This window comes from Ischnura elegans, chromosome 12 (genome assembly GCF_921293095.1).
Source record: "Ischnura elegans chromosome 12, ioIscEleg1.1, whole genome shotgun sequence".
NCBI classification, from domain to species: Eukaryota; Metazoa; Arthropoda; class Insecta; order Odonata; family Coenagrionidae; genus Ischnura; species Ischnura elegans.
Genome location: NC_060257.1, coordinates 29,783,231 through 29,804,724, shown reverse-complemented (window position 1 = coordinate 29,804,724; position 21,494 = coordinate 29,783,231). Strand labels below are relative to the sequence as shown.

The 21,494-nt window shown below is 39.0% G+C and overlaps 1 protein-coding gene across 1 annotated transcript; it reads right to left on the bottom strand.

Annotated features, from left to right (window-relative positions):
• Positions 1–1,800: 1,800 nt before the first annotated feature.
• Positions 1,801–18,681, bottom strand: LOC124169181 (serine hydroxymethyltransferase, mitochondrial-like). The gene is made up of 10 exons (XM_046547694.1): positions 18,485–18,681; positions 18,245–18,379; positions 18,077–18,156; positions 17,738–17,938; positions 15,785–15,989; positions 12,319–12,458; positions 6,360–6,522; positions 2,871–3,126; positions 2,250–2,357; positions 1,801–2,108 (listed from the first exon to the last, which is right to left on the bottom strand). The coding sequence occupies exons 1-10, from the start codon at positions 18,530–18,532 to the stop codon at positions 1,978–1,980; spliced, it is 1,467 nt and encodes a 488-aa protein (XP_046403650.1). The 5' UTR covers positions 18,533–18,681; the 3' UTR covers positions 1,801–1,977.
• Positions 18,682–21,494: the final 2,813 nt, after the last annotated feature.

The window sequence follows — 21,494 nt, the reverse complement described above, 5'->3', positions numbered from 1 at the left end:
TTTTGAAGCGATAGGATGACCATAAAATCACTATTTGTTGGCCTTTCATACTCCCGCCATCGTGGTTCGCCGGGGAGACGAGGCGTGGCGCTGCCGGCGGTTCGCGGAGGGAGTATGTGCGGAGCAACGAGACGTCAGCAGTCGTGAAAGGGACCAGAACGGACTCACATGTTCATTTGTATTAGCAACCAAATTTGTTCTTAGATTGTAATAAACTATCTCAAGGCACAACGACTTCGCGGCGTTATAATTATTGTCCAGCTGCAGGTGTTGAGACCTGCATCAACACTATTAGGTAATTACACTACATGAAACTGATTATGAATATTAACCCATCACATCTCTTGGACCATTTTTCAAGACATCAGATGAGTATGATAGCACAGGTATACTCTTAACTAATCTCCAATACATATTTTTTACCTCTTCTCCTGGGGACTGCACCATTATGTGCCTAAGAAAGGCTCAGCTGAAGGACCTGCAGCTCAACCCTTCTCAGATATCAATGCTCTTCCCAGCGGCATGGGCTCGTGTGGTCAAGATTTTGTTTATACACTAGTTTGACTAAATTTGTATTTATTGAGTAGTGTAGAAATGATTAACTTAGAAATAAATTTTTAGTGTTTAACTAGGCATTTTCAAGTTTTAAGAGGAACTATACCATCAATAATAACAAATTTAATTAACATACTAACTGCAATGGAGAACTACATACTGACACTATGCAAATAGGCGGATACATAAGCCATCCGTTCATTTGCATAGGATGGATACATACGTTGTCCGTCACCTTGGTCAATAAAACAACTGCCGGATATATCCATCGTTAGTGGGGAAAGAGTTAAAAAGTCTTTACTTGCTTTCAATAGTCACAATTTCCAACTCCACATTTGCCTCCAAAATACAGAGGAATCTCAGTTAGGCAACTTTCTTTTTTAGCAAAAAAAAATTATGCCCTTTGAAAGAGCCAAAATTCCTACCAATTCCAATCTGCAACAGCGATCAGCAACATAGAGATAGTGGTATCTTCCAAAATTATTCTCTTTTAATAATGACTCACAAAATATATGCAGTGTGGCCCTCAACTGACTGCTTCACGAACTAGGGAATTACATTACCCAAGAAACATGATAGTAAGAGCATAGAGTACTTCCTATAAAAATATAATCAACAGATTTAGGCGTTACTTGGTGGAACGATGAGATATTCATGGTTAAATAAAAAACACAGTACTATTCCACAACCTTATATTTTTGCAGTCTACTAGTTTCAACGTTACAACGTCATTATCAAGACTAACTGAGAGAAGCATACAACATCCAGCCTTATTTATCCAACAATAGTATGAGGGAAGAAGGAGGGGGGGGAAACTAAATGAGGAGCAGCATTGAGCATTGTTGGTTGGGCATTGTTGGTTGGATAGGAGGTTCAAAACAAAAATTATAAAAGCTAAAATTATAAAAATTATTATAACCCCCACCCCACCTCCCCAAGCTTTTATAATTTTTGTTTTGAACCTCCTATCCAACCAACAATGCCCAACCAACAATGCTCAATGCTGCTCCTCATTTAGTTCCCCCCCCTCCTTCTTCCCTCACACTATTGTTGGATAAATAAGGCTGGATGTTGTATGCTTCTCTCAGTTAGTCTTGATAATGACGTTGTAACGTTGAAACTAGTAGACTGCAAAAATATAAGGTTGTGGAATAGTACTGTGTTTTTTATTTAACCATGAAATTCCTATAAAAAATGAATGGATATGCTGTTTTGGGATAGTAGATCAAGCAAAAAAATGTCATATAAAACCCAGCATCATTTATTTCATACCCTAGATTTCTATGAACCAGATGGCATTGCACTCAATAGATTTATCATACAAAAATAAAATATTTTTCTAAACTTATCACAGACATACGCAGATATAATGAATTTGAACTTAAAAAAAAGAGCACCTATCCAAGATCTTTTTCAGAGAGTCTAGTGATCAGAGAATCCAGGCATTGGAAACTGTGAGGCAAACTTGTTAACTTCTTTTTTCAGAGCAGCCATCCTCTCAATGACGGCAGAATTACTGCTCAAATACTCTTTATAATCCTTCATTTTATTTCCTGAAATTAATAACATGAATCAGATATTTATTTTATGAAATATTTTTAAAATAATGTTTGAATGAATTTACTGTCTAACTTATTGTGAATAAATAGAAGAGTGAATAAATCTAGTTATGTTATAAATGTCCTAATCCTTACCTGATGCTGCTTTAATATCAGCAACTACTGATATCCCTTGGTCAAAGAATTCAACAACCTGTTCAAAGTCTTTTTCTTTAAAGTTCCGAGATGTCAAAGCAGGTGCTCCTGAAAATATTTATTTTAATACCAACAATTTATGAAAAAATACTTAATTGTAGGCAATGACAGCTTAATGAATAGTGAATTTATGGTATATGACTCGATGAATGATGAAGTGACATGTCAAAATTTCTCAAGTTCCACCAATTGTTAGTAAATATTATAGGTTACATGTAGGATTTCACCAGTAATTGGTAAAATTCCAGGAGGAATTGGACATCAAAAACCATATAATAACAGCAGGCTTCATGAGATAACCTGCTGTCACAGATATCATTGAGTGAATATTATCGGAAGATTACTATGGTTGGATGAAAATCATTACGATTAAAAACTTCCAGTATAATCTTACTGTCTCATTCTATTTCAAGATGATCTTTCCCAAAGCGTAGTGTTATACTTTCAAAACCCTGGTATGAAGCCTGAGATGTGCTTTTTCAATACAATGAATGCAGCAAAAGTTAATAAGAGCAATAAGAAGTCACAGTCTGTAATTTCATTAACATTGCCACTAATTACCTAAACGGAGACCTCCTGGAGATAATGCACTCTTGTCACCCGGGCAAGTATTCTTATTCACAGTAATGGAAACTCGATTGAAGACCATCTCAGCACGTGCCCCATCAAGACCCTTTGGCCTAAGGTCTACCAGGAGTAAATGATTATCTGTCCCTCCAGACACTAAGGAATACTTTTTCTTGATAAGCGCTTTTGCCATGGCTTGGGCATTTTTGAGGACTTGCTGCTGATATTTCTTGAAATGTTCCGTTTGTGCCTGAAAAAAATATGGGTGGACATTAGTCTTTCGATGCAATACTGAAACACTGTATGTACTAATTTTATTGGAAAATAAAAAAAATATTAAGTACTGTAGTGTTAATCATGATAATAAATCATGAGATAGGGTATGGCCGAGTAATGCGGTGACTCACTGTCTCATGCATTTTTATTCGTACACAGCAGACTCTCGTTAATACGACCAACGTGATTACAAAGTTCTCATTATTACGAAGTAAATTGTTGGTCCCGAAGAAAATTTTAATCCAATCTACAGAAAAAGAAACCTTATTACGAAATGTTTGCTATTACGAAATTACGAACTTCATTCCTGGTCCCCGCAGTTATTAAATGAACTTCATTAAGAAGTTCAAAGAGTAAGCAACAGCATTTTGGTGGATACCGTACCGTACGTCATAAACATTGAGCTACAGTTCTCCTCGTGCATTTTACCCAAGACCGGCAATTATGGTTCTTTCATCATTAGGATAAACTTCAGTATCCATGAAACATTATACAATAAGCTTCATTCCTTTGGAATCATGGAGACTCACTCATTACCACTCGTAAATGGGCCGTACAGTAAGTCCTTTTCTTGAAAACATTTAATTTCTTTAAAGATACAAATTTTCGAAGAATTAAGGGGTGCCCAAAATTTCAAATTTGGCACATTAGGACTTGGCAGATTGCTGTGTGGCATAACGTTAATTGTACTTTGAGTGCAGTCTAAACAAAGTATCAATTAATCTGTTGTGAAGTCGGGAACTGTTCAGCGTTTTGCCCATTCTTTCTTCCTGGGGACATCAAATTTATTTCTGCTACAGCCGCATTGCCCGTGCAGGTAGATTAGTTTTTCACAATCTTGAGTTAACGCAGTGTAATGTAGTGTTGCATTCTGCAGGATACCACACTTTTTGTTGCCTTGCATAAGTTTATCAACTTACCGACAATGTTTCGGAAAGCTTCCTGTTTGTATGTCGAGAAGTTACTGCATTTGTGCATAATTTAATCGCATATATCATACACATGACTCTGAAGCTATTCCGCAACTCAACTGATAGAAGAGACTAAGATTTTTGGCAACATATGTTTTTTTATGATGATTCCTAAAAGAAACGCTATTACGAACTTCGTTATTACAAACCTTCAGTTTTTCAGTCCCGTGAACTTCGTAATAACGAGAGTTTACTGTATAAGTATTTAAAAATAAAATATCATGGGCTGTCTTTATTGAAAATGAGTACCTCTCTTACTATAGAAATTTTAGCCCCCAAGCTATTACTGAACCATCATAAACAGGTACTGCTTAAAAAGGTATGAGTGAGAGACGGAGACCCCGAAGGGCCGAAATTACCCGAATGAATTCGACAAATTCACCTGAAGTCTCCTGACTAAAGGCAAGTAGGCAGAAATTTATTTTGTGGTTGCTTGGGTACTATTTTGATAGTCTACAATGATAATAGAGTGGTTTCCTATTATTTTTTATTGCCTAAATCGAAAGATTATTACTCCTGGAGTACACATTTCACGCTTTTAAATTTTTAAATGATGATATCTATTTTTCACGATTAATTGAAAAGTGAAAATTTTCAAGCTTGCAAAAATGCTACGGCTAAGTATGAATGATGGGAAAAGCCTGTGTGACATCATTCTGGATCCCGCTTATGCCACCTGAGGTGACCTTGGGGCGAGGATATTGTGCGCAGCTGCAATGCTGGCTGCTAGCAGGTAGTCGAGTACCCTGCTAGCAGGTAGCGCTTGGCTTAAATAAGGATTATTAATACCTTATCAAACGAAGGAAACTTTCCGACCGTAGGCAGTTTCAATAGGTGATTATTAAGACATGTTTCCCTGAAGTCAGTGCTTCATGCATGCATTGGTAATCTCAGACGATGTAAAACTCCTATCTACTCGTATAGAAACTAGGTCCCTGTGACATCACGTGGAATGACATCGCATGGGCACCAATCTGGTCTTTTTCAAATGAGGATAAAATTGACCCTTGCCATTCGTCTAAACCAGTATTTCTAAAACTAAACAATTTGCATATCATGAATACACAAATGGTGGAAAATGAATCGCAATCAATTCCTTTCGTTTTCTTTGATTAAGGAAACTACCCTATTCATACGAATCAGAAATCACACATTTCATCAAATAAGGTACATATTCATTTTGTTTGACTGAAGAGAATGAATGAGCAAGGGCAACCTCTCCTACAAAAATATTTGCGGCTTTAAGCACTCGTACCCAAGAATGCTGATGTCACATCTGTGGCTTTATTATGCACGATGGTATGATCTCAGTTTACTTGGCGCCACGAATGGTATATGCCCACTGTTTCCAAGTGTCACGGATGGCATGATTGTACCACATACACATGGAACCGAGTCCCGCTATAACTGATTCTCGAGCAACTTTGCGTAATGTGGCTGTTTGTTGCTATGACTTGAACATGGTTTCTGCCATCAACCAACTTCACATAAATCCCAAAAGGTCCCAGATGCATGATCACGTCACTATGCATCATAGGACATACAGTCATGGTTTTAGGAAGTGCACGCCAAGAATTGTTTTGCGATATTTCACTTGAAACACTGTAAACAAATACAGAAGTGAAGGCAAATGCAGCTATCTAATTCCTTTGTAAAATGGGACAGATACAGACAAAAATCAGTAATTAAAGATGAATATGGGAATTTCGGGGCTACATCCTTCACCTTAGGACATAACAAGTAATTTTCCATAGATAATGATCCCTGTGTAAACAAAGCTTCCACGTAAATTTTTCATGGAAATTTCATCGGCATTGCAGAAAACTGTTTGTAATTTACAAAATTTTATTATACATACCTGCATTCTTAAAATCAAGGTTCTACTGTTTCTTAAATTTAAATTAGGGACTTAACTATGCACTCCGCAAATTAGCTACGTAGGATCAATGATGGATAACTATCCTCATTTTTTTTAAGAAATGCAATGGTTAATTTGTCATGAAAATCACATATGTATGTACTCCAAATTAGTAAAATAAGAAGTTTTTCAAGAAGTTTTCAGAAAAAAGGCATAAAAAATTGGGGACTAATAGAAACCCCATACAGTCCTCAATAGAATGCCTCCCCAAGTAATTAACATGAGTAAAAAATCTTATATTATCCTCTATCAGCAAGATTATGAATCCAGGAAATCTTTCACTCTTTGATTGTGAAATGTTTGTGATAATATTAATACCTGTTTAAGAGCAACAGCAACTGCACCAATAGCATGGTTGTGCGGGCCACCCTGAAGTGACGGAAAAACAGCAGCGTTTATCCTGTTTTCAAAGTCATACATTATTGGGTTTCCCTTTTTGTCATGACCTTTAACTCCCCGCCTGAAGAATATCATTCCTGACCTGAAATTTTAAAAAAATTCCATCAGTCATTTATAATCATTTTATCAACAAAATGCATAATCATTAAAGAAAAAAGAAAATTAAATGCTTGCTTAATGTAATTTCAATTAAAATTCTTTTTAAAAAATGTCCGTACAAAAGAGCAGGTATCTAAAATAAATGTGTATAACGGCTATTAATTTCATCAAATAATGTGATTACTTTTTAAACACAGGCAAAATTTGGTTGAATTGAGGAAATTGCAATTCTAAATAGTCACATTTTCCACCTCTAATCTCACATCTTTTTATTCGCAGAAAAAGTTTTGCATTCTAGGTAGAAAAATAGTGAACATTTCACACGGTAAATGTAGGCAGGAACTTCTAAAGTAGACACAGGATAAGGAAGGAAGAACTTCCATGTGGGAAGGGATGGTGAAAACAGTCCGTTCACATAGACCCAACATCACCATTCATTAGTAGAATTCAGTAGATGGGAGGGAATGATAAGTTACAAAGGGAAAAAACCTTTCTCATTCAGCCATTCTTTCATTATAATAGAATAATTAAAAACATAAAAGTTGCCACCCATTTTTCATGAGATGGTGAGGTTCACAGAATTTCTGCTCGTTAATTCCATCATAAAGAATCGCTCACTGAGGAAAGGCATTATCTAGTCACTTGAGTTCAAGCAATAGTGAACCGACTGATGCATTGAGTAGAGGATCAACCCTTTCGCTACTAAAAGTATCACATAACAGTACTTGTCTAGTCCCGGGAGACAAAAGCCATAAATATCCATTGAAGATTTTTCTATGCAGGCAAACAAATGTCGTAAATATCCGGCTCCTTGCTCTCCTCATTTTATGGCAGTCTGGGATATGCGAAGTCTTACTTTTGGGACCCAATGCAGCAGGGCTTAGGCCTTGCCCTTGAAATCCAGAAGCAGGTACATGGACCCCTTGTCTTATATTACCCCTTTTTGTGGTAAGGGACCAAATTTGTGGAAAGGGGTCATACAACTGTTTATTCAGGTATTTTGCAAAATAAATATATGTTCCTTTCTAAAAAATTATAAAATAAGAATTGAATTCTTTGTCTTTTAAGCATCACTAACTATTTTTCAATGAAATTCTGCCATGAATATTAACTTATATCTCAATTTCAGTATAAACATCAACATGGACATTATTAATGCATTAAAACCTTTATTATTGATGGTAGACCTTCGTTAAAAATTTGACAATGCACAGAAAAACCAAGGAATTCAATTCAAAGTCTGAAATTTGAAATTTACGAACAAGCAACAATTATCCATGTAGTTAATACATACGTATAAACAAATCATAAGTTGACTGTGAACCAATGCTGCTGGTAGGGTTATAAACACGGAAAGGAAGGAGCCCAACTATCCTCGGAGTCCGAGATAATGCAGAGCCCCAGCTAGGAGCGGTGGAAAAAGGTTGGAGCTAAGAGTGTGCGATTATCAGCGAGACTTTTCTTAACGAATGTTATGCAAAAATGCTCCGTGCAGAGTGGACGGAAGAGTCTCTTGAGAGTCAGTCCAGCAGTCATGTTAAGGAGAGAACTCCACCGTCTCAAAAGGGTTAAGGAGGGGGCTGAAAGGGGGGTCACAACCCTTGTGATCCCCTCTAAATCCGCCACTGATAGAAGTAGAGTTAACGTCGAGCCCTGCAAAGTTAGTGGAAACCCTTGCAACCCAGCAAGGGTGACAACATAATGCACAACTGACAGCTCAAAACTTAGAAACCTCCATTCAACCACAATTTACATCTCTTTGCTTCAGGGGCACACCTAGGAATTAAGGTTGGGGGAGGTTTAGGTGCAAGTAATACCGGGGTGTGTGGAGGTACGGAATACCCACCAGGATAAGCAGTAGGTGCAAGACTGATAAATTGCACAATTATAAGATAAATGATTCAAAATGGTGAGTTTTACAGCTTTCTGAGGGATATTTTATTAATCCTTACACTATTCTACCTTTCCCTTGGGCTACAACCTTGTCGCGGTGGAAAGGCTTGCGCGCTCCTATGACCCCTAGAGCTGCACTGGCGGGATTAATTCTAAATTATTCCCGGTAGGGCCACCCATGCCAGATAGGTCGAAGGGTAGGAGCCAGACGAAAGGTAGTCCGCGTGATGGTGTCACGTAAAAAACACTGTTGGAATGGAAGTGGGAAACCCTACCAACTATCTCTTCCCTGAACACATGGAGTACAACCAAATGAGCCTCGGAATCTCATCGCCCGGGACCCGTCCGCAAAGGGCGGGTGTCGGGCACGGCAACGAGGTCGGCAAGGTCCTCGGGGTCGCCAACATGCGAAATCCTTGCAGAGACTTATCATCATCAACATCAGTGGCAGCAGCAATGAAGAAAGAAGAAAAGAAGACCAAGAAGATGGAGAAGAAGAAGTCTGCTATAAATGTGGGGACGTGGAATGTGAGGACTATGATGAGGGCGGGAAAGTTAGAAAATATCAAAAGGGAAATGGATAAAGGGAGGATAGATATCTTAGGATTATGCGAGGTGAGGTGGAGGGATGGGGGGGATTATTGGAGTGATGGGTATAGGGTTATATATAGTGGAGGGGAAGAAAGCCAGCGAGGAGTAGCTTTAGTATTAAACGGGAAGATGGGTAAGCGTGTGGTAGGTATAGACCAGGTAAGCGATAGGATTCTGGTGGTAGAAATTGAGGCGCGGCCCACCAACCTTGTGGTGGTCCAGGTTTACATGCCCACTAGCAATCATAGGGAGGAAGAAGTAGACGAGGTGTATGAACAGCTCGAGGAAATAATTAGAGACACACCGGGTAAGAAAAATCTGGTAGTGATGGGGGACTGGAACGCCTCAGTCGGGGAAGGGAGGAATGGAAACGAAATAGGAGATTTTGGTCTAGGAATACGGAACGACAGGGGAGAGAAAGCAGCAGAATTTTGTAGGAGAAACAAATTATTCATCACAAACACGTGGTTCAATCATCATAAAGGGCGAAGGTACACGTGGAAAAGTCCAGGGGATGCGGGGAGATATCAAATAGACTACATTATGGTAAGACAGAGGTTTAGGAACAGTGTGAAAAACTCGCGCAGCTTCCCTGCAGCGGATGCGGATTCGGACCACAATCTAGTGCTCATGAAATGCAACGTAAGATTCAAAAGACTTATGAAAGTTAGGAAGGCGAAGAAATGGAACGTAGAAGCCCTGAGGGGGAGTATGAGGAGAGAATATCAGGAGCTAGTGGACATTAGTATACAGGAGATTGAAAGTACCAAGACGGTAGAGGAAAGATGGGATAATATAAAAACGGGAATAGTCAAAGCGGCGGAGAAGTCAATTGGTTACGTTGACAGTAGAAGGATAAAGAAGCCGTGGATAACGGAGGCAATGGTTAATGAAATGGAGGAGAGGAAGAAGTGGAAGAACGTGGACACAGAACAGGGCAAAAGAATGTATAGGGAATTGAATAATCGATTACGACGTGAAACTAAGAGGGCAAGGGAGGCTTGGTGGAAAAGACAGTGCGAGGAAATGGAAAAGTTCCAGAAGGATGGAGAAGTAGGCGCGTTGTACGCCAAAGTTAAGTCGCTATCGGGCGGCAAAAGAGGACAAGCCATGTCTAAAATTAAGGCTAAAGATGGGAGGATGCTAACCGAGCGGGAAGAGGTACAGGGTAGGTGGAAGGAATACGTGGAGGACCTGTATGACGAAACGAACAGACCAGAGAGATTGACTCTAGAGGAGGAAAGTGCAGTGGAGGAGGATAATCTTGGGCCGGAGATATTAGATTCAGAAATAGAGAGAGCACTCCGTGATATGAAGGCTAGGAAAGCAGTAGGCGTGGACAACATCCCGTGTGAGCTTCTGAAGAATCTAGGGAAGGAAGGTAAGAAAAGGTTTTTCGAACTAGTGCGCAAGATCTATGAGGAGGGATGTTGGCCGGAGGATTTCGTGAAGACGGTTTTAATTCCGCTTCCGAAAAAGAAGAAAGCTGTGGAATGCGGAGATTATAGGACTATCAGCCTAATATCCCATGCGGCTAAAGTAGTGCTGAGGATATTGAACAGACGAATGGAGGCGAGGGCAAACGAGTATTTGGGCGAAGATCAGTTTGGTTTCAGAAAAGGGAAGTCAACTCGTGATGCAATAGCAATAATGAGGTCCCTCGTGGAGAGGAACCTAGAATATGAGCAGGACGTATATGTGTGTTTCGTGGATTTTGAAAAAGCGTTTGATAGGGTGAACTGGGTAAAGTTAATGGATATTCTCAAGAGAATAGGTGTTGACTGGAGGGATAGACGACTGATTTGTAATCTGTATATGGCCCAGACTGCGCAAGTGAGGATAGCGGACGGAGAATCTGGGTGGGCAAGCATTGGCCGAGGTGTGAGGCAAGGCTGTCCTCTATCGCCACTGCTCTTTAACGTGTATGCTGAAGAGATAGTAAGGGAAGCGTGGGATGAGTTAGAAGCTGGGATAAAAGTGGGAGGAATGATGTGCAAATCAGTGAGATTCGCGGATGACCAGGCGTTGATCAGTCAGTCAGCAAGGGGGCTTCAGGCCCTAGTGGATGCGTTATACGAACGTTGCGAGGAGTTTGGGATGAGGATTAATCACAAGAAAACTAAGGTAATGCGGTTTTGTAAAGCATCACGAGCGAGGAATGTGAGACTCAAGATAAAGGTGGGTGGTGAAAAACTTGAGCAGGTTGAGCAATTCAACTATTTAGGCAGTACGTTAGAGGAAAACGGATACAGTAGTAAGGACATAAGGAAGAGAATCGCATTAGCGAAGGAGGCGTTCATGAGCAGGAAGGAGCTTCTGAGAGGATCGTTGTGTAAGAGTTTAAAGAAAAGGTTAGTGAAGAGTTTGATCTGGAGTGTAGCTCTCTACGGTGCGGAAACGTGGACTCTGAGGAAAGAAGACGAGAGAAGATTGGAGGCGTTCGAGATGTGGGTATGGAGAAGGATGGAGAGGGTGAAATGGACGGAGAGGAAAAGGAACGACGAAGTGCTGGATATGGTTGGCGAGGAGAGAAAGCTTTTAGATGAGATACGCAGGAGACAGAAGGTTTGGATGGAGTTAGTGCTTAGCGGTGAGGGGATGTTGAAAATGGTGTTGGAGGGTAGAATGTTGGGGAAACGAGGGAGGGGAAGGAAAAGAATAGGATTTTTAGATAGATTGAAAGAGAGTAGGCCTTACAGTGAATTAAAGAAGGCAGTGCTGGAAGGAAAGGGAGGCTCCCAGATCACCTCTTTAGTACTCCATGGAAACCTACCTTAATCGGTAGAATACTATAATAATAACACTATTCTATTAGTAATATTAAATTATTAATATCAATTAAGTAAAATGGATTGAACTTAAAAATTTCTCCGAGCTCTGGGGGTTTTTTATACCCCATAACCCCCACTCGCTGTGCCACTGCTTTGCTGTGCCTCTGGAGTTTTAGTGCGACCATAACCTAATTTTCCTGATGTTTCTGTGAGATTGAGTCCCAATTTTTATTCCCCTCACTTATCTGCCAAAGGGTTAAACCGTTTGATTTTTTGTTGCAAACAGCTCGAAAAGTAGGAGACACATAAAAAAATGGGGTATGGGTCTCTTTATTTTTCAAACTCTATCACTAAATAATAAGAATTTATCAGAAATGGTGAACGAGCCCATTCAAGTCTTCAGAGCCTGGTCCTGGTTCGGATTTTATGTGTGTGGGTCTGAAGGGGAACAGAAAATGAAACGAAGAGAAGTGAAACGGTCCTGTATGGGCAGGAATAAAAATACCATAGCAGACGTAACTTACCTAGCACCCCTTAGAGTTTTATGGGTAGTAGTTGTCACCACATCTGCATATTCAAAGGGAGAAGGGATAACTTGAGCCGCAACAAGACCAGATATGTGAGCCATGTCACCCATTAACACAGCCTTAACTTCATCGCAGATCTAAAAAGAAAACAGAAAGATTTTTGAAGTCTTTACTCCTAGAGAAAATTGAATTCACAGTGCCATTTAAAAATTCCCATAAATAAATGAGTGTGAATGTGTTCAAATGGATTGAAGTAAGAAAGAAAGAATCCATTGAAAAGCACAAAAATTAACATGCCTGTGATTAAAAAGATGACTGATAGTTAGTGGTTGATGATATTAGCACAGGGAAATAAATTGATGATTCACCACCTTGTGAATAATGCATAGTAATGTATTACATGTGCAATAAATATTTTGGAGTTCCTTCATTACATTTTTATTATTATGTATCAACTCTTAAATTTGGCACACATGACCTCACCAAATAAAACATTTATGCACTATGCAACAATCAAAAAGATAGAATAAACATAGAGGGGGCAAAGGCTTTGAAGACAGCACATTCATCATGAAGTCAAGGGAATTAACAGCCATCATGATAGAAAAAGGCAGAATGAGTCATAAAGTCAATACAAGTTTTCTTAGTTTAAATCTATCAATGTACATGCTTCAGATATTAAAAAATTAAGTACATGCACATTCACCTTTATCAATGTTTATGGGTGTTAAACTTGGAAAGGAAAGTTAATTTCTCATTGTTTGCACACCATCACATAAATCGTCATATTATGCATGTATTCCCTAGGGTGAAATCCATTATGATTAAAAGATTACCTGCTACAAATTGCAATATATCAACCATATTCTTGACAACATTCCAGCCTATGTACTATTTGCAATAGCGGTAGAATTTCCAAATTAAAAAGGGGAGAATTGAAAGAAAGAAATTGGGACATTCGGGGAGCTTGGCGAATTATGGGTAGAGAAGTTATCCACAAATCAGATGAATGCAACACAGGTAAAGGCTTTGGAAATGCTTGAATCTTTGCAGAGAGAAACAGTCTGGTGAAAGGAACTGACCCTCCTACCCAGTGTCAAAACTTGTGGACAGGAATCTGTCGAAAAGTTAAATTTCAGGCTGAATTAATAACAGATAAAGCAATAATAATCCATTTAATACATAATGTTTTTACCCTCAATATTTTAGACTCTTTAGGTATTTAAAAATCATTGCATCAAAGTTGTATTAATTAATTCATATTATTATCAAAATAAAAGTTTATGATTCCATTCACCATTGCTTTATTGGTATTTAGATATAAGGATGATTTTTACCAGTGCATCTTGTGCTCAACACTAACAATGGCAGACGAGTAGGTCATTCTAATGTTTGCTCCTCTGAATACCACTACCTCACAAATTCATTTTCATTTTTGAATGATGAACTTAGCTGTTTTTTAAATGGATGTAAGGATTCACCTTGTCATAAATTATCCTAGTAACAATAAAATCTAAAACTATTTCAATCAAATCCACATCCTACAGATAATTGTGCAGGGTAGAATGTCTTTGTAAGGAAAAATTCTGGGGGAGACCAACAGGGGGCATGACTCTGCTACAGTGGGACCACTTACATAAGTTAATGAACACATTGGCAAAAATTACAGAGCATTTATGAATTCATGTGATCCCACTTATTCCACTGAATCTTCACTTACTTTTTGCAACCAATACAAAGTGAAAGTATGAAAATAGCTCTTAAGGCCTGGTTACACGATACATTAATACGTATGAGTTAACACATTCAATGTGGCCCCAATTTTCATGACAGTTGTCAGAATCAGCCGATAAAATAAGAAAGAATAAGCTCTTATAAAAAATTTTTTTTTAAAAACCAGCCTTTATATTTAGATTACAGGGGATGAGCAACGTTTATATATGACACAAAGCAAAAAAACTCAGTGACCCCGAAAAACCAAAAGTGACGTATTAAAAAAGTCACTATATTTATTACTACGAATCTGCAGGCGCTCGAAGGGAAGAAAAGTTTTTTGACGATTTTCGAAAAAAATCTAAGTGCCGAAAAATTTCAGTCCCGAGTCCGGACCTGGGACGACGGAATTCGGACGAAATTTTTCCAAGTCCGAAGCCGGACCCGAGACTTTGAAAAATTTTCGAAAGCGGGGGTCTCGCCGAGTAAAGCAAGACGAATCCCCCAAGCTAGGGCTGAGTCGATGGGAAATTTTATGGTGGATAACTTTTACTGTGGTCGCAAAACACGAAAATCGACCATTTGGAACTTCTTTGATCAAAAACATGTTTTGGGGGGCTATAGGTTGACTGGGGGGTGGTTAAAGGGGGGTTGGAGAGAAAAAGTTATATTTTCATGTATTGTCATCGGAAATGAAGAAGTGTGCAAAATTTCAGCGTTTTTGCTTCACAGGAAGTGAGTCAAATTTCAGTTACAAGATTTGTACCAGACAAACAGACAGGTTGGTGAGTTGATATAAAGACTGTAAAAATAGAGAGAGGTTTTTGCGCCATAACTTCCGTTCAAATACTGCTATTTACAAATGGCACACATGGGTCGAAAGAGGGAAGCTTGCTGAAGGCTATGCGCACGATCCGAAGACTCGGAAGTGGATATTAGTCATGTATGGAGGTGGAGAAAAGGCCCCCGGCAGAGCATGTCAATTGACGCGCTGCTCCTCGCTGAATGTGTTAATGTCTAAATGTATAAACACGTGAATGAACACGAAAATGCACCGTGCAACCACCCGACTTGTGTGAATGCATCCACAGAAAATAGAACCTGTTCTAATTTGGTTCATGCATTCCAGTGGGGGGGGGGTTTTGGGGTATAAGTAAACCCCCCTCCCAGAGCTCATAGAAATTTTTAAGTTAAATTCATTTTACTTAATTGGATTAATATTTCTTATAGAATAGTGTGAGGAGTAATAAAATATCCCTCAGAAGGCCGTAAAATTCATTATTTTGAACCGTTTATCTTAATTTTTTTCCGGCGGAGGGCCTCCGCACCTCCCGCTTACCCTGGCGGGTATGCAATACCACCAACCCCCCAGCATTAGTTGGGCCTGAAACCCCCCTAGCCTTAATTCCTAGCTGCGCCCCTGATGCATTCATACATGTTCCATTTCAGTCCACCAAAATCATTCACGCAAATGCACATTAACTTGCACATGTTAATGTACCGTGTAACCAGGCCTTTAGATAAGAGATTGGGGAGCTCTATCAAACCTATTTTGCCCTGCTTTGATCATCCCCACAAGGCACCCAAGCAGGGTTCGGGTAGTCTCTGAAAAATCTCTACCACAGTTGGAATTTGAATCCTGGGTGGGAGGCTAACACTCTAGCCACCACCTCAGACCATAATGATAGATGCTAAAACAAAGAAGTAATAAATATATTTATAATCAAACAACATAATGAGAAGAACCAACCTCTCTGAATGTCTTGTAGTCCAGCAAGCGTGAGTATGCTGAAGTTCCAGCTATAATAATTTGTGGGCGGAAAAGTTTGGCAGTTTCCCGAAGCTTAACATAGTCAATAAGGCCAGTGCTTGGATCCAGTCGATATGGCATTGATTCAAAATACACTGAAGTTGCTGACACCCTCTTCTGATCAGTCATAAAACCATGGGTCAAACTTTAAAAGAAGAGCAGAAATAATTTAAAAAATCAAAAAAATTGTTGGAAAAGTTAAAACGCCTATTATTGAAGCCAGCGTTGGTACCAAGATTTGACCTGAAAAAGTCAGATCTAAAGGTGGCTTTAACTAAATATAAATATAAGATTTAGCAAAGGAAACCTTAAACAAAAAAGGTATTTAACAGATATAATATGAAGATTTTAGCAAGATGGGAGAGGATTTTGTCCCTTTTGCATTAACAAGGTTTTACTGTGCACAAATATTTACTTCTAATTCTTTACTGACCCAAAATTGGGCTTTTAACAGGTCATCTACTCACTCTACATGTGTTTTTCATGGCAAAGACAAAGTAGATTTGAAGGTCACCTTGATTCAAAGGGCAGCATGAATGAGTGAGCAGTACAAAAATTGACAAACATCAGTTTATTAGAATAATTAGTGCGTGAGCAAATACATAAAATATTAAACAGGCAAAACAGGTCATGAACGTATAACTTAACGAAATGTTAAAACAAAAAGACAGCAGTGGATCCAGGATAGGGACAAGGGGGCCTAGGTATAGGGCCTGGGGAGTAACCTCCCAGCAGCAGTAGGGGTCCAAACAAAATTAACATTTTATCTAGTGTAAATTGGATACCCTAAATGGGGCTATAGCCCCTCTCTGTATCTGCAAAATATTCTTTTTTTAATCCAGTCCAATTTCAAATGACTCGAAATAAAAAATAAAACAATTAATATAAATAGTATGCAAAATGTTAGCAGCAATGAACAAAATAATATTGAACAGTATTATCCTAATGCCTTAATAAAAAAAAACCACCTATGAATTCTATGCAATATTAAGGCTTCAAATGTCCCTAGTGAAAATTTCATGTAGCCACTTAACATTGCAGTCCAATTTTCCTGCATGGAGATATGGAAGGTCTGTAATGTAGCTGTCTACCTTAATGTTGCCATGCCTAACTGCATAGTATGTCATATTACACACAAGTCTTCAATACTACAGGCCTACAAAAGCGCAAATATACTTACTCAATCCAGGGAGTGCGACTGATTTGGCTCAAGCCAAGGAAAAGCTTGCTCATGTAGCTCAGACCTATTCTGCCCAATATTGCTCCACATTCTAATTGATGAGTTTTTTGAGTCTCCAAGTGATATCGGGTTCAGGTTTATCAGAAAACTAAGGCATTGCAAAGCATGAAATGGTGAATTTTGATTTGATGACCTATCTAGGTGGCCCAATGAAATCTTCACTTAGCAGACAACTGGCCTACGATTGATAAAATACATGAATGAACCTCTCATTATGCAATATACCTGTCAAGGAATCAAACTGAATTGAGACATACTAAGGATAGGGCATGATTCTTACCCGAAAGAGTGAGCATTTTAGAACATAAACCCATCTCCAAGTACAATAGCCACATTGTGATAAATGATAATAATTCTTTTTTATTGACATTCGAAAATTAATCAGGTATGACTTGATTACGTCATGTAATTGCTTTTAAAAATCACTTTTATTGGGTAGTTCAAATGTGACAATATTTAGAAACATCCTCCACGAAGACAACTGCTGAGATACAGTAGTTTCAGTAATCCACAGAAAAGCACTATGACTTGATCATTAAGTTATCATAGCCTGCATTAATATGAATTTTCCAGAAGATATAGGGAGATATGACTCTTCAATTCTACTCAACAATTTTAAATAGGAGGTATTATAAAGGCAACCTATTACTTACTGCCCACCATCAGGAAGATCTTGTCCCATTATCCTATCATGCGGCTTCATTAACCCCGTGTACGTAGCGAAATTGGCTGGAGATCCGGAATACGGTTGTACATTAACACCCCATTTCTCAGGATCCAAATTCAAGGCTTCCAGAGCCCTTTGTTGGCAAAGAGTTTCAACTTTGTCAATGACTTCTGTGCCCCCATAATACCTGCAAAATAACATCCAATGATGCTGACAGAAATAGCTTGCTCCAACGGTCGGAATACCACAACTACTCCCATCGAATCTAAAGAACAAGCATCCAACAAAGATGTCATGAGGGTTACAAACTGGGTAGAACACGTACCTTGCTCCAGGGTATCCCTCAGAATACTTGTTGTTCAGGCAAGAACCTAAGGCTTCTAAAGCCGCTCTGCTACAAAAATTCTGAGGGAAACGGATAAGAATACGTATGCGAATGAACCTTCCGAAAAAATAAGGAGTAATTGCAAATAAGAGCAATCAATTAGAGTACCTCGGATGCGATTAACTCCAGTCCCTGGACTTGTCTGGCTTTTTCTTCGTTAAGTAATGACCACATCTCCGGATCATCTTCAGCGAGGGTCTCATTTCCACTCCAAGATGATGCAAACGCAATCTTAGCGACATTCTATAACATAACAAGCCTTGCAATAGATTTAAAAGACCAACAACAGAGGAAGAGAAAATGTAAACATCGTGAAGCGTGACACGTAAGAGGCCAGCAAATATTTACCTTCGATACTCCAGCAGACGAAAATAATGCGCGATACACACGAATCATTCTTTAATAAAAAAGGAGACTAAAATACTAACTGGTTCAACTGCGGGCATCTACGCAAAATAGAGAGATTACATAAGTTCCTGACCCTATCAACCCCTATCTTTGAGGGTTGACTGGTGACGTCAGGAAATCTCGATTCAGCGCTACGACCGCTACCCTGTGCCCTCTGTACGGCATTTCGCTCGAGGCGCGTTGGTTTAATTAGTGTTATTTATTTCTCCGGAAATATAGGAAACATTTTTCTTATTTATTAATTAATGCAGCAATTCTCAATCTATTAATTCATAAATATTCCACCCATTTTCATTAAGAATAATGCTTGGCAGCAATAATGTTGACAACATTTCATTATAGCTTGTTGTTGGTTGCAGAAGAACGGCAACATCGAAATTTGACCCCGAAATGCCCGACCTAAATGCACTTGATGCTGTTTTCTCTTACAGTTTTAGGATGCCGTCTTCGAAAAAAGAAAGTTTCGGAGAAGAATTAGATGTCAGATATTATAGAAAACCCGTATTTGAAGTCTTCTTAATTTATGTATGCTTCAACGACTACACTTCATCACGGACTTTTTCATCACGGAGTCCCGTCGATCTTGATAACGCTTCGCTTCGGATATGGGGCAAAGGTCTTCACGCCACCATCGTTTTGGAGGGACACATTCAATTTATATGCAGATAGATGGGTCAAACATCCACAATAAAACTCTAAGATAAAGCAGATACAACATGGAAATGGATCGGAAATCAAGCATAGATTTGAATGGAATAAATGGACATGTTTACATATATATGATGAACGAAAAATTGGAGATTTTAAGTGGTGGTTGATGCCAGACTACTTTTAGAGGGAGATCCAGTCAGTTAGGGTGCACTTGAAAACTCTCTCGATAATGTCTTTCAGGGAGGGCTTTGTCCCCTAAGACTCACCCCTTCCTCTCCCACTCAACAATGGCCTTCCTTAATTCAGGATATTGATATTTTTGATTGCAATGTAATCCTTATCTCATTGAAGAACCCAGTGAAAAAATATTGACAAAAACATGGAATTTTTAAGTACAGACGTTTGTATAGAAGAAGGGTCACCTGGCCTCAAGGAAAGGTGGTGATAACTCAGGCATCTCTGCAATGACAGATCAGATAAATTTTAAAGACTGTAAACCTAACGTTTCTCTAAAATAATTCAGGGGTCTAAAACGATAGGATCACTCCCTCTTCTCAGATAGGAGGGCAATTTCAAGACTGATGAGAAGAAAAGATTCACCCCTTGTGTGGGATCTCTAGACTCCAAGGAAGGACCAGTTTAAACTTCATAGGACCCTGAGCTATGACAGATATGAAGCCCTGTGCACTTACAGAAATTCTAATTCAGGGCCGAATATGATTTTCAGATGCCCAAACGGTCAAGTTGAAACACAGTTAATAATTATAAGGGTAGTGAAAAAGCATATTTTTCACTAAAATTACCTTTATTCATGACTAAAAAAATACAAACTCTGGTAAATAGAAACAAAGGTGGCAATGGGGCAAACAATGCTGCTGTTACTTCACTATACATGACAAATGCTCCCGGATCGGCAAAATTGCTCCCCTATCCACAAATTCTGCGCTACTCTGACAGGTACAGGTGCTTCTGCGGGTCAACTGCACTAGTACTGTGAGCCCTAATACGGCTTTCTATTGTTGCTATAAAACAACAGGTTAGCAGGAAGCCAGGGCAAGGGCTGTAAGTCTAAAGGAACACCCTCATAGATAGGGGTGCTTAACACGTTGCGTACGGATGGCGAGAATTCTCATCATTTTTTTCCCGAACGTTCCGGACGGATGACGAAGATTCTTGTCATTTAGGCACGTCAACCTAAACAATTTTAAAGCGTACAATACATATTCGTTAGTACGTTTTCAGTTGTTGTCTGTTATTCATAATGAATTGTTGCATCATAACATTTGATTGGGTAAAGTTATATTCTAAACATTAGCTTTTAACCATGTTTAAACCAAAGGCATTACGTGCTAATAGGCACATATTTCCAATCTCGGCTTTCCTAGGAATTTAAATACCCTGGTACGCAACGTGTTAAAGGGCCTTGGCCTCACCTTGACAGTCTACCCAAGTACCCAGCATAGTGTCACTGAGACAGTTGGCATCCTCCAGGGGTCATAACTCTCTCCCATTCTTCAACCTTGCATGCCATCAACTGGCAACCAACTGCCACATCATGCTCTATGATTATGGCATCTTTTTAGCCACCAGTAGATATGAAAGCATTATTGAGGATACTTAACACGCCTGAGAACGGTTTCCAGGAATGGGATTTCTCAATAACTTCAAAAAAAGAAAAGCTACAGCTGTAGAGATTAAATGCTTGAAAATCTAGTTCTGTTACCCTCAAATGCACCAACATCTTCTATTATTTGCAGTAACATGTCTCTGGCATTCAATATTTAATGATCAAGATTTCAAATAATTTTTAATCGACCAAGCAGGTTTCACATCACACCCAGAGTCCATTTGATCAAAATATTGCTCCAGACTATTGTGAATCAGCTTGGTGCCCAGTTGAGATCTTTCTGCACTAGACCTGACGAGGTTTCAGGTAACACAGAATATCTACACATACATATTTCCAATTGCTTTAATGGCAGTGCATAGTGGAATTTAAATTACAAGTATGTTTACAATATCTAAGAATTCAGGGTCCCTGACACCCAGTAGCAGCCACTTACATGTGACTTGAACAACATCAAGAAGATCAATGATTGCTGGTGGAGAACTGAAGAAGATCCCTGCCACCACCAAGGCTAGCAAGCCCGATTCATCATCGATAATGATTAGTATTGAAATTAACTGTGAATGTATGCTATGCAGAACAGTGGATATTGGGGTGAAACATTACAAGGACAAGTATTTCACAAGAAAAATTACATAAATGTAATTCGATGGCTAAGTTCTAACAATGAGT